Raw genomic sequence first — 13,018 nt, 5'->3', positions numbered from 1 at the left:
CTTCCTATGACCTTAAGTGAGTTACTTCACTTCTGTGGGTCCTCAGTTCCCTCTCTGAAAAATGAGATAAAAAACATAGTATTGCTTCGCACGGCGATAGTAATTAAATAAAATATAGTATAAGGTGCCAAGCATAGTGCCTGGCATTTAATAAATGCTCCCTCTGCTATTATTACCACTCCCAGCGCTATCAGCAGAGAAACACAGTAACGGAAAAAACTGTATTTCACCTTCTATGGTTTACAGGCCTTCTAGTAAACTGATAACTACTGTAAGAAACCAAGTTGAACGTGCAACTTCAGCTCAGGTCATGATCTCATGGTTTAGGAGTATGAGACCTGCATCGGTTCCACTGCCCGTGCAGAGCCCACTTCAGATCCTCTGTCCCCCTGTCTCTTTGCCCCTCCCCCACTTGCTCTCTCTCTCTCTCTCTCTCTCTCTCTCTCTCTCTCTCTCTCTCTCAAATAAATAAAACTTTTAAAGGAAAACACACACACACACACACACACACAGAGTCAAAACCATTCATTTACTGTTGTCTATGGCTGCTTTTGCACCACAATGGCAGAGTTGAACAGTTGCAGCAGGGACTACAGCACCTGGTAAGCTGAAAATACTTTCTCATAAAATAATCGTTCAAGATAGTTTAGTCTAGTGTCCCAAACTGAACTTTTAATTAATGAGAAGTAATATTTTATAAGTTACTATAAGGGACTCTAGAAGTTAAGAAGAAGATTGCGTTGTGCTATTTCAGAGTGTTCACTGCCCTGTTAAAACCATTAAGAATACCCCCAACTCTTTCAGAGGTGGCTCCTTCTGTAAGACCAGAAGGAAGGCTGAAAGATAAAGTTGACAGTCAAAGTTCTGAGTATTTATTACACAGTCAATTCTTTTTATCCTTGGCAAATACAGGGTTAGGCTCCTATGAGACTCTGGCCACAATATCTTCAGCAACAGATCAATACGTAACCTTGTTTTATGTGTGTTTCAGTTGAAAAATATCTTATTTAATGTACATTGTTCATTCATTAACATTGAACTTATGGCCAACAGCACGATAATTCATCTTCGAACTAAGCTTATTTAACCCATGTATTTTCTCCATAAGGCACATCACAGCCTTCTTGCACTTCGGAACACTAGCCAGCACTTCAGAACATTTGGGAGCCATTTTAGACAGTAAAATAACCGATAAAAGTATAAAAACGCAAAGAAAAAAAGTGCACTGAATAGATTGTGAAGAGGACATTTGTTGACACTGTAAGAAACAAGGCAGAATGTCACCTTGCTTGACCTCAGCTGAGACCGTGTGATAGGGTGACTCAAATTTTTAAAGCTCTGTACATGTCTGCAAATGACTGTGAAAGTATTATTTGTATTGATGGGGGGGGGTCACCAACAAATTTTATGAAGCATGTGAATTTTCAAATATGGAATTCACAAATAATTGGGAGCAATGTTTATAACAGACCTGTGAAGAAGGAAGATATGCCCATTTACCACATGAAAAAAATGAAGCACAATATATTCAAATAACCCAATTAGGAAGGTACCCATTAATAAGTGGCAAAACTGATACCCAAATTTAGGTCTGATTCCAAAGCAGCTACCTCAGGAAAACTCAACTTATAATAATAATAATTGATGCAAAAAAGGTCAAGCAATTCCAAATGAATCCATAATTATACTTTACATCCTTCTTCATTTCCTGTCTTGAGTTGTTAAACAATATTGATTATTGTGCATTATGGAGCAATAACCATTCCCCATCCTGAGAAATCTTGTGGAATTTTTAATATATCATTCCTAAAACACACATTCATGAAATATTTTAGCAAGTTACTGACTTCTCTAAGTCTCATTGTCCTCATCTGTAAAAAGGAAGATAATAATAATATCTAACTCAAAGAACTGCTGTGGGATTCAATAAAAAGCCTTTAGCAGTGTGCCTGCCATAAATCACTCAATATATGTTAGCAATAATTAGTAATAATACAATTCAGGGGTCTGAGACAACAAGAGTTCTGCCACTGGATTGATAATTTTTTATTTCCTCAGAATAATTATGTAATCAAAGCTAGTCAAATGGTTACAGGGCCTTTAATGATCCAGGGGAAATAAAGAGTCTAAACCATTTTTTTATTTTCATCATTTGTTGTTTCTCAATCTTTTGTCCATCCTGGAATCCAGCTCTTGAGTCACATGTCAAAGGAAGAGAAGAATCCCATGTTCCTGTTAAATACAATGTGCTCTATGAGATTATGCCAACAAAGCACTGCTGACCTTTAGGCTGTCACCAACAATGACCAGTTTTCCCATTTCTGGTATCATCCATCTTAGCCAAACCCACTTTCCACTTCAACACTGCTTTCTCGGACTCTGGTTTCTTAGGTGGATTGTAAAAGTTTTTATAATCTTAGGCACTAAACTATTTTCATTCAAATATCTTTAGAGTATAACAGGACACTTTCAACAAAAACAGGATGATAGTTATTGTAAGTAGCTGTTGTAACTCTCCTAAATGTCAGTTGAGTACATTTCATTTGAACAGTCATTTCTAAATAAATATAATTTTTCAACCACTTCAAAATCCTAGAGTATCTGAATTGAATTAAAGTTAAGCAGACATCAAAGTTCTGGCCTAAGAACAGAAAAACTTTATTTGCATAAGGTCCCATGCTACTCAACAGTCTGATATCTCACAGTATTTTACCTAAGCACCCAGAGAAAGAGTGATGTCAAAAATCCATTCTTTTGGGGCACCTGGGTGGCTAAGTCAGTTAAGCATCCAACTCTTGATCTTATCTCAGGTTTTGATCTCAGGGTCTTGAGTTCAAGTCCTACACTGGGTTCCGTGCCGGACATGAAGCCTACTTTAAAAAAAGATCCATTCTCTTACAATCTAAACCAAGAGGTCATGTGTTAAACTCAGTGTTCTTTTTCTCAGCTTTATGCCTCTTTTCTGACCTCTATTTCTGCTACTGTGAATCTGTAAAGGTTGAAATATGCATGTGTGAAGAAACAGGGAAAAAAAACATTTATAGTCATCTATCACCAACTAGCAAAAAAGGCTGGGGCAATTTATTTAACCCTCTATACCTTGATTCATTCATATTCCAGTGAGAGATCACTTCACTTTCTCCCTCATAGGACTGCTGTGGTCCCCTGAGACACTGGAAATCACTCTGAAAGTGAAAAGTGACATGAAAATTCAAAGCATCTCTATGATCATGCAACCACCCAGTACAATGTACTAAATAACAGCTACTGAATTAATCATTTGTATGCTGATTATCATCTATGACTTATGCCTAACAATAAAGACTATCTATTTAATCCTTTCACCACAAGGGCCTTTTAATTTTGCTATTTCTTCCTCCAGAGACCTCATGCTTTGAAAGATGGTAACTATCAATTACATTTATTCATAATTCATTCATTTTTCTATTTAATTCAAGATAATTTATTACTGAAATTTGTTTTCTAAACAGTAAACAGCAATAAAAACTAGTAATAAAAGAAATTTTTAATTTTTAATGAGATGCTGACAAGTTAGTAAGCCTATGTAATGTCATTACAGATAAGTACCTGAGAATCACACTATATTACATGAAGTCATTCAACAAATACTTCCTGAGTACACAGCACTTGGTTGGCAAAGACCACGCACCATGTATATTTTGGAAACAATCCTTATTCTGATGGAGTTTCTATGCTAATCTAGTCTAGACTTATCTACCTCAAAATAGATTCAAAATTTATATGCACTAAGCTAAATTCACTGTAAATTCTATCTTATCTGTAAACCTAAGTTAATAGCTAAATAAAAAGTAATTACATATATTTATGGGAAAATGAATAAATCAATTCCAGAAATAAGACAAGAAAATGTGCCTCTTTTTTCTTCAGTTGTTTAGTTTAATTTAAATAAGATTGATAAGGGGTGCCTGGGCATCCGACTTCGGCTCAGGTCATGATCTCACAGCTCGTGAGTTCGAGCCTCACAGGGGGCTCTGTGCTGACAGCACAGTCAGAAAACAAAACAAAACAAAAAAAAAGTAGAAAATGGCATCTAGGAGAAATTGAACACAATACTGAGTCCAGCAAATCTCAGATCTTCTTTTTCCTCCCTCAGGGCTAGTGATGTAGGCAACACGTGAAGACTACCTTTTTATATTTTTACTTGTGAAATTCTCAGAAAAGAAAAAAACTACATCTCCTTTTACAAAAATTAAAGTGAGATAGGAGACATTCCAACAAGTGCATGAATACAAACCAGTCCTGGCTAATATTTTCTAATTCGCTCTTCTCTGAAAAAGAGGATTTCGTGAAAGCATTGCCCCTGCATCTCTGAAAACCAATTCCCGCCTCTAACATCCTTTCCAGTGGATGGGTCCTCACACAGCTCTGTCCATAGGACCATATGACTGTCACTGCACTTCTTGAAGGGGACTGATGAACCAGAAAATGATCCCCAGCCACCCCCCCCCCCAAAAAAAACAAAACAGCTCCTGGCAGGAAAATTGATTTGTTATCCTGGCAGATTAACAATCCCCATTAAATTGGTTTCCAACCTTTTATGAGAAAAAGCTAACTAAGGTAGTTTTCATCTTTAAAAAAAATAATAACAAATGGTTTTTATTGTTGCTTTCTGACTTCAGTGTTTAATAGGGGAGAATACCAGTTCCAGTCCATCAGGCATAAGATGACATAAGTTTTATAGAAAAAAATACAACAGCGAAGGTCAGGGGAAGGAAAACATTGAGAGTACTTGATGAGGTCACCAAAGGGGCCAGAAACGATGCATTTGTGAAATCAGTTTTCTCAACTTCCAATTATGTCCTAACACTTTGATTCTTATCATCCTGAACTTTTCCTCTTCCTTAGAAGGTGTCAGTCACCCTCTACTTCCTAATATGATTCTGCAGTTTTGAGGGCTGATTCTCTCATCTCCTTATAAAACATGTTTTTCAGAGAACCACCCTCAGCCTAGTTCCCACTGAAAACCACAAGTGACCTAAAGGTTGATTTCTGAGCTGTCCCTTTCATAATCCCATTTGCTCAGGCCTTTCACCTGCCTCATGTGTTGCTGAGCCCATGCAACTTCCGCAACCTTCCCACCTGGAACTTGATGTGTCAACATTCCAGACAAAGCCTATCAAGGACAAAGTATGCCTCTCCTTTTCCATATAAAACAAATTTTCACAAATCTGATTGGGTCTCTGTGTTTTGCCTACAGAATGAAACAGCCAAGTTGGTCTCTAATTTAGAACACCACAGTTATTTAATCCACAAACATTCGAAGGTTCTAGAGCTTTCTTAGGAGCCATGAGAGGGCTACAGCACCTCTCTTCTTGGCATGAATGAAGAAGAACCCTATTCTAAAATAAGAATTTGTATTGCTGAGGAGCACCTGGTTGCCGCAGTCAGTGGAGTGTCTGACTCTTGATCCCAGGGTCGTGAGTTCAAGCCCCACGTTGAACGTGGAGCCTACTTTTAAAAAATAATAGGGGCGCCTGGGTGGCTCAGTCGGTTAAGCGGCTTACTTCGGCTTAGGTCATGATCTCGCGTTCCGTGAGTTCGAGCCCCGCATCAGGTTCTGTGCTGACCGCTCAGAGCTGGGAGCCTGTTTCGGATTCTGTGTCTCCCTCTCTCTCTCTGATCCTCCCCCATTCACGCTCTGTCTCTCTCTGTCTCAAAAATAAATAAACGTTAAAAAAAATTTTTTTTAAATAAAATAAAAAATAATAAATTCTACAGTTGAATAAAGTACCAATTTTTTCTAATACACATTGAATAATGAAAGTATATGTATTAAGCATCAACAATATTCTAGGCACAGGGAAAAAAATACTAACCAACTTTTCGTTGTATATGAGGATACAACTGCAAATGTGCCGTAAATTCTGAATGTTATTCTCTTACCTTTCAGAGAAAGAGATACAATTAAGGTAGTGGCCCCTGGATGGCTCAGTCAGCTGAGTGTCCAACTCTTGGTTTCGGCTCAGGTCATGATCTCATGGTTCATGAGTTCAAACCCCACATCAGGTTCTGCACTAACAGTGCAAAGCCTGCTTGAGATTCTCTCTTTCTCTCCCTGCCCCTCCCCTGCTCTCTCTTTCTCAAAAATAAATAAACATTAAAAAAAAGAATGAAATCTACAGCAAGATCATTAATGCATTAAAATGACCCATCAATCAATATATCTGAGCCTTTACATGCTATTTTTTTAAATCATTTAGTTATCTGGATATTAACTCGCATTATATTTTACTCAAGAGATAAAAGTTAGGGGAGCATGGATGTCTCAAGAAGAGGGACTAACACTTGTTCAGTATATACTGTAGAATATTCCAAAGAGTCAGGACACCATAGGAGTTAAGAACATGAACCTAGGAGCTAGACTGCCTGGGTTCAAATCCCCTTTTTGCCCTTGACCTACCAGTGTGATGTAATACAAGTACCTACTTCAAAAGGTGTGGTGATGCCTAAATAAATTTGAATGAATACATATAAAACATTTACAATTGTGCCTGGCATGTAGCAAATAACTGTTAGCTGTTATAATTCTACATTATTATTTTAATATTATTATTATTGTTACCATTAAGTTATATTACTATGTTACCTAGCACTGTAGATTAGATGTATCAATTCATTTAACTTCCTCAGACATCCATGAATAGCTGTCTCCAGGTCAAAGTCCTTGGTATGACACACAGGAGCCTGTGAGATTTGCCAAAATCTCTGTACCCTCTTATATTCTCTGACAACCATTCATACAGCTCTCAGAATGCACCCAGGGAAACCCAGTGCTGCCCCCAGTCTGCACCTGTGTCCATGTTTCCTATGTCTCAAAGGCCACTTTGTATCAGTGAATTCAACAACTTCCTTCAGGGTTTGCTTCAGAGATGCTCAGAGAATTAACATATATGGCCCATTAAATATGGCATTTATCGACTCAATCCTCAGTATGGACACAATTTTTTGCACGAAGCTGCCAAAGCTTAGATAATTTTCCAAGGTTATTAAGCTGGTAACAGATGATTCTGAACTTCAAACTTCTATCTGCTTCACTGTGAGCCCTCTTCCTGTGAACAGAAATCATCCATCTTCCTTGGTAAGATCACCTCAGGTGTTTATATCTATCATTCACTTTGCCCCAATACTATAACATGTTTACCCATCTGCTCTTATTACAATGAAAGGTCACAGAAAACAGTCATCTTTGTAAAATTATTTTTGGATTCCTATTGTCAAGAACATAGGAAATGATAAATGCTTGTTCCAGTGAATAAATTAAAGTTCAGTAAGTAGCTGTGAACTGAATATTTTGCCCAAGATATACAAGTTGGTTGCAGATCTGGGATTTAACCATATGTGTATATCACACCTGACCATCAACCATGAGAGGTCTTCAAACAAACACCAATGTAGTTAAGGCTGCAAATGTACCTGCAGAGCAAAGAAATCACATGAAATTAGTTAAACCTAGTGCCTGGGTGGCTCAGTTGGTTAAGCATCAGACTCTTGGTTTGAGTTCAGGTCATGATCTCATGGGTTCATGAGTTCGAGCCTGCATCAGGCTCCATGCTATCAGTGGGGAGCCTGATTGGGAATCTCTCTCTCCCTCTCTCTCTGCCCCTCCCCAGCTCGTGTGCTCACATGTGCACGTGCTCTCTCTCTCTCAAAATAAGTAAATAAGCATTTTTTTAAAAAAGTTTTAAAAAAAGAAAGAAATTAGTTAAATCTAGTGTAAGTAGAACCATATAAAAGTTTACTAAATTAGCCAGGCACGTGTGCTTACACCTGCGTTTTCCAAAAATTATATCTGCAGAAATTAGCCTGTGGGGTCCAGCTACACATTAGATAAAAGAGTCCTGTAATCAAATAAATTTGGCAAACTCTGAGCAAAACAGGATGCACTCAGCACACAGGAAATGTTCTATAAATATGTATTAGGTTTCTCAGAGACTTTAATATGAAACTGTTCACTGTAGCCCTCCATGAAGGGGATTCACCATTTTCTAAACATACTAGTATTTCACCACAGAAAACCCTGCAAACACTTTGTTTACATGAAGTATTTCTTGGGATTAGTATTCCATGGAACAGACTTACAGCAAAATATGTGACTGCCACTTAGTGCCCAGGTACTGTTTGCCCAAGTGCACTTGCTATTGTCCCAGTAACAACTCATCACAGAACAGAAACAGACTATGAGTTGAATCCTGGGGAAAAGTTTACATTTGCAAAAGCTGTGATGCCAAGGAATGGATTTCTCAATCTGCCCCCCTCAGAAAGCTAAAACCAACTCTCTCTTCAGGAGAATCCCTCCTCTTCCTTTACTTCTAAACTGAAATTGAAAGCTGTTCACTGAAACCGTCATGAGTGACTCTGGCTATAAATAGGTAACAATAGAGATCTGAGAGAAATCAAGAAAAAAGGGAAAAAATTATATTCATTTTTTTTTCTAATCAGAACATTAACACTTTTTGATCCAAGATAACCAAATATTAGAACTTTATACAGATACTAAAGCACAAGATTACAAAACGCCCACAAGACTCTGACCGAATTGAGGCCAACATATTAAATGGAATTACAGCTATCTTAAATGGTCATCCTCAATTAGAAAACAGTGTGCTATGATTGTGCTCAAAGTCATGACTAATATTTGAAGGGGAAAGCAACAGAAGACACTCCCAGGAGGGAGAGGTATCTTGTAATGTTTATGTCCACCTCAGTGCCTTAGACTTGTCTGAAAATATGTAAGGAAATAAGTAAAGGAATCCTCTATCCATTCCCAGTAGCCAGGCTTTTATTTTTAAGGTTTGGGCCTTTTCCCCAGTGAGACAGAGATAGAGAGAAAGGGAGAGGGAAAGATGGGGCGAATGGAGGGAAGAAGAGGAAGGGAGGAAGAGATGAGGGATGAGAGAGAAGGAAGGTATACCCCCACCCAGGCAAGCATTCCAAAAAGACTATTGTTTGTGATGATCTAACAAGGTCAAGGAGACCCCAGAGGGTCAAGGCAAGATTTTAGGGAATTGACCCAACAGTGGAGAAGAGGTGGAGTAGAGATACGGGCTCTGTCCCTTGCTCTGGGAGAAGACAAGGAGTGTCGTAGTCCAGCAACGGCATGTTGTCTGCGAGCTGGGCCTGAGTGACACCAAGACCTCAAATGACCAGTGACACTCACAAACACAAGTCTCCTGGCAGGGCTTTGGAGAAGCAGCATAGTTCTCTGGAGCTAAGCCTGGAATTACCAGACAGAAGGAGGGAAATGAGGGCATCTCACAGGCCTGCCTGGAGCAGTACTACCTGAGAGACTGAGGAGCTTGCCCCAGCAGACGGGACAGGAGGACAGTGGGGGCCACTGTCAGTTAACAACCAGAGGCCTCTCTATGCCATTTCCTGAGCCCTACAAGCTTCCCGCTCACATACCACCCAGAGTTCTAGCACAACAAAGACTTCACCAACTTCACTTACAAGAGCCTCGCAGCCAGGTTTTTTATATGATTTTTTTTTAATAAAGATTATACAATATAGCTTGCCCATCAATCTTCTGGAAAAATTTACAATGGTTACCTGAACATTCCTATCAGCCTTTTCCTAAGAAAAGGCCTGTACTGCTTCTCCTGATAAAAAAAAAAAAAAAAAAAAGAAAGAAAGAAAGAAAGAAAGAAAAAAGAAAAAAACCTACCCAATTACATTCTGAAGCATCTACAGCAATTTCGACTGAGGCCAAACTCTGGGTGTGATTTCATTTAGACATTACGATATGGAGAAATTAAGTCCAACTCAATAATTGCCCTAATACTCTTCACTTATTTGAAGTTGCCACACATCATATTTCTCTTTTCTTTTTCCTTGTGGCCCAACTCCTGGGCCACATCATTATGACCTAACTACTGAGTCTAGCACCTATGGGCATCACTCGCCAGCCAAGGTTGTGGTATCGTCCCACGGCTTGCAAGAAGCATGCCAATCCGGAACCGTAACACTTTTAGCCTCCTTTATCCTTGAACCACAAGAGTTTCTAAAATCCTCCCTTGAAGATATCCACCAATAAGCTTTACATCTCCCACGTGGGACCCAGTAAAGTCCCCCATCCTGACGTGGCAGCCTAAATCAGAGGCAGGCTCTGGAATCAGACATGTCTGTACTTGAATCCTAGATCTGCCACATCCTGGTCATATGACCTGTGTAAGGTACTTCACTTCTTTAATTCTGACTTTTCTCATCAATAAAATGGAAACAATGGTATCTATCTGAGAGGGTTGTCATAAAGATACGATGGGAGAATGATATAAAGCCCTCAGCACAATGTTTAGCATACAATCGGTGCATGAGAAATGATAGTTATTATTAGCCATAGAAAATCTAGGCCACTGAGCAAATACTCAGTTATTACTATAACTGCCTGCAGGAGTACTTTAATGTCTAGGAATGTGGTAAGCACCATGGTTAGTGCTAGGAATTAACTCAGCTTATAAGTTTCTTAGATATGTTTTTCGTGCTTTTTAAAACAGTTTCTAGAGCAGACATAATCACATTATGCAGAAATAAATGAAAATTCAGACTTCAGAGAAAATGCCAAGATTAAAAATGTCCCCAGCCATCATGTCAGTATTGTCATTTTAAAGTCAGTACCATTTTTAAAGTAGGTAGTATCATTTTTAAAACAAAAATTAATAGTGACTTGATTACTAGTCAATTTTTTTTTTTAGAAAAGTTCTAGCTGGAGTGTGAGATTCATAACATTATCTTTGGAAGACTGGTAAATAATGTGCAAAAAAAAAAAAAATGTCCCTGGCCTTCTTCCAATAGAAATATTTCCTATTTAAGCATCAAATCTATGATAGATTTTTGAATCTTTGGCCAATACCTTTTTTTTTTCTTTTTAATTTTTTTTTTTCAACGTTTTTTATTTATTTTTGGGACAGAGACAGAGACAGAGCATGAACGGGGGAGGGGCAGAGAGAGAGGGAGACACAGAATCGGAAACAGGCTCCAGGCTCTGAGCCATCCGCCCAGAGCCCGACGCGGGGCTCGAACTCACGGACCGCGAGATCGTGACCTGGCTGAAGTCGGACGCTTAACCGACTGCGCCACCCAGGCGCCCCGGCCAATACCTTTAATCAGTGATATGCTGGTGAATGTTTAACAACCAGCTCTCAGGGGAAAGGAGGCACCTGGTTTGTACAATTTGCAAATGTCCATGGTGTGAAATACTCCACCCAGGCCTGTTTCAAACAAATAATCACTTTCCAAAAGCCAGTGCCAGCCAGCACCACCACAGCACCCAGATAAGGAGTAGCGTTCATAATGGTTAGGTAGTCTACCCCAACAGGGTTGCTTACAAGGGAACCAAGGAATTAGCTCACAAGTAAAAGGCAAATATAGATTTTAAAAATATACAGATTTTCTAGGAAAGTAACTGAAGCATCTTACAACAGGCTAATTCCACAGGTATTTTTCACTGTTTCCCTTTTTCACTCAAATTCCCCCTTAGTGAGAGCTATGCTCTTTCTGCATAGGTGGCTGACAACATTCCAGCCTTATATCAGCTTATTCTATAGTGACCTTGCTATCCTCTGAAGAATCGTGCCAGACTGAGGGGCACCTGAGTGGCTCAGTTGGTTAAGCGTCCGACTTTGGCTCAGGTCATGATCTCATGGTTCATGAGTTCAAGCCCTGCATCAGGCTCTGTGCTGACAGCTCAGAGCCTGGAGCCTGTTTTGGATTCTGTGTTTCCTTCTCTCTCTGCCCCTCCCTGGCTCTCACTGTCTGTCTCTGAAAAAGAAATAAACATTAAAAAAATTTTTTTTAAAGAGTCTTGCTAGACTAAAGTCTTCACTGGCTAGAAGGATCCCAGGTTCTCTCTTTATTCACTGAGGATCTTCCACTATTTTGCCCCATAAGACTACTGCTGTCTTCCTGTCTCCCTTTCATCAGTAAACCCACCACCCATGCTAACACCTTCTCTAGCCAGTAAGAGAGACAGGTTCTATGAATGGGAAAGAATTAACGATCCTTTAATAATTTGCTTATCTATTTGTTCTTGTATTTGGAAACAGAAAAACTTAGCTTTTAGGAATACCATTTTGGAGACAGCATGAAACCCAAAAAAACCTGTCTGTGTCTTACTTCTGGCTTTGAACTCCAATCTATCCCGAGACTACTTCACTGCAGGAACACATCACTCAACAAATGAAAGGATTAAAAAAAGCAGAGTTTATAAATGAAAACAAATTTAATAACCTATTTCTCTATTAACTCATAATGCTGCGCTTCTAACCTGTTTAATTGCTAAAAGACAAGCTACTGAATGTGACATTCATCAATTCTACCATCTGTCTGTAGGTTACACTAAAAAGGCAAATTACATTATTTCTTTGGCTTAGAAAAAAAAAAAAAACCCAGAGCTAAATGGAGGAGTTTTACGCATGGATGTTGGTGATGATAGCAAAGCAATGAGAATGTACTTAATGCTGCTGAACCACTTAAAAAATGGTTCAGATGGTAGAGTTTATGTCTTTTTTACCCAAGTTTTGGAAAACTTTTTTAAAAACATAAAGAAAAAAATCTATTAAAGAGAAATTCTGCCACTCCGCCTTCCAGAGTTGCAACTAAGACGGTAAACCAGATTTTAAACAGATTTTCTTAAAAATAAATAAAGGGTGCCTGGGTGGCTCCATCAGTTAAGTGTCCAGCTCTTGATTTTGATTCAGGTCATGATCTCAGGAACCACGAGCCGGGCATAGGGCTCTGCACTGACAGCGTGGAGCCTGCTTGGGATTCTCTCTCTCTCTCTTTCTCTCTCTCTCTCTCTCTCTCTGCCCTTCCCTGGCTTGTGCGCATGCCTAATCTCTCTCAAAATAAATAAATAAACAGGAAGGAAGGAAGGAAGGAAGGAAGGAAGGAAGGAAGGAAGGAAGGAAGGAAGGAAGGAAGGGAGGGAGGGTGGGCGGGCGGGCAGGCACCTTCAACACTGCTGTGTCTAATTACAGACTTC

The 13,018-nt window shown here is 39.1% G+C and overlaps 1 protein-coding gene across 3 annotated transcripts in view; it reads right to left on the bottom strand.

Annotated features, from left to right (window-relative positions):
- Positions 1 to 13,018, bottom strand: part of ELAPOR2 (endosome-lysosome associated apoptosis and autophagy regulator family member 2) — a 184,950-nt gene that overhangs the window by 80,451 nt on the left and 91,481 nt on the right. Inside the window, exon 1 of one of the 3 annotated variants that reach the window (XM_025929776.2) lies at positions 3,100 to 3,118. The exons of the other annotated variants lie outside the window; for them this stretch is intronic. Coding sequence (XP_025785561.1) covers positions 3,100 to 3,109 — 10 coding nt within the window. The 5' untranslated portion in view covers positions 3,110 to 3,118. Of the gene's footprint in view, positions 1 to 3,099; positions 3,119 to 13,018 lie in introns of those variants that run through there. 3 annotated transcript variants of the gene reach the window in all.

This window comes from Puma concolor, chromosome A2, assembly GCF_028749965.1.
Source record: "Puma concolor isolate L17-30 chromosome A2, mPumCon1.1.hap2, whole genome shotgun sequence".
Taxonomy (NCBI): Eukaryota; Metazoa; Chordata; class Mammalia; order Carnivora; family Felidae; genus Puma; species Puma concolor.
Note: the sequence above shows the minus strand (reverse complement) of the source record. Positions and strands in the feature narration are given on the sequence as shown.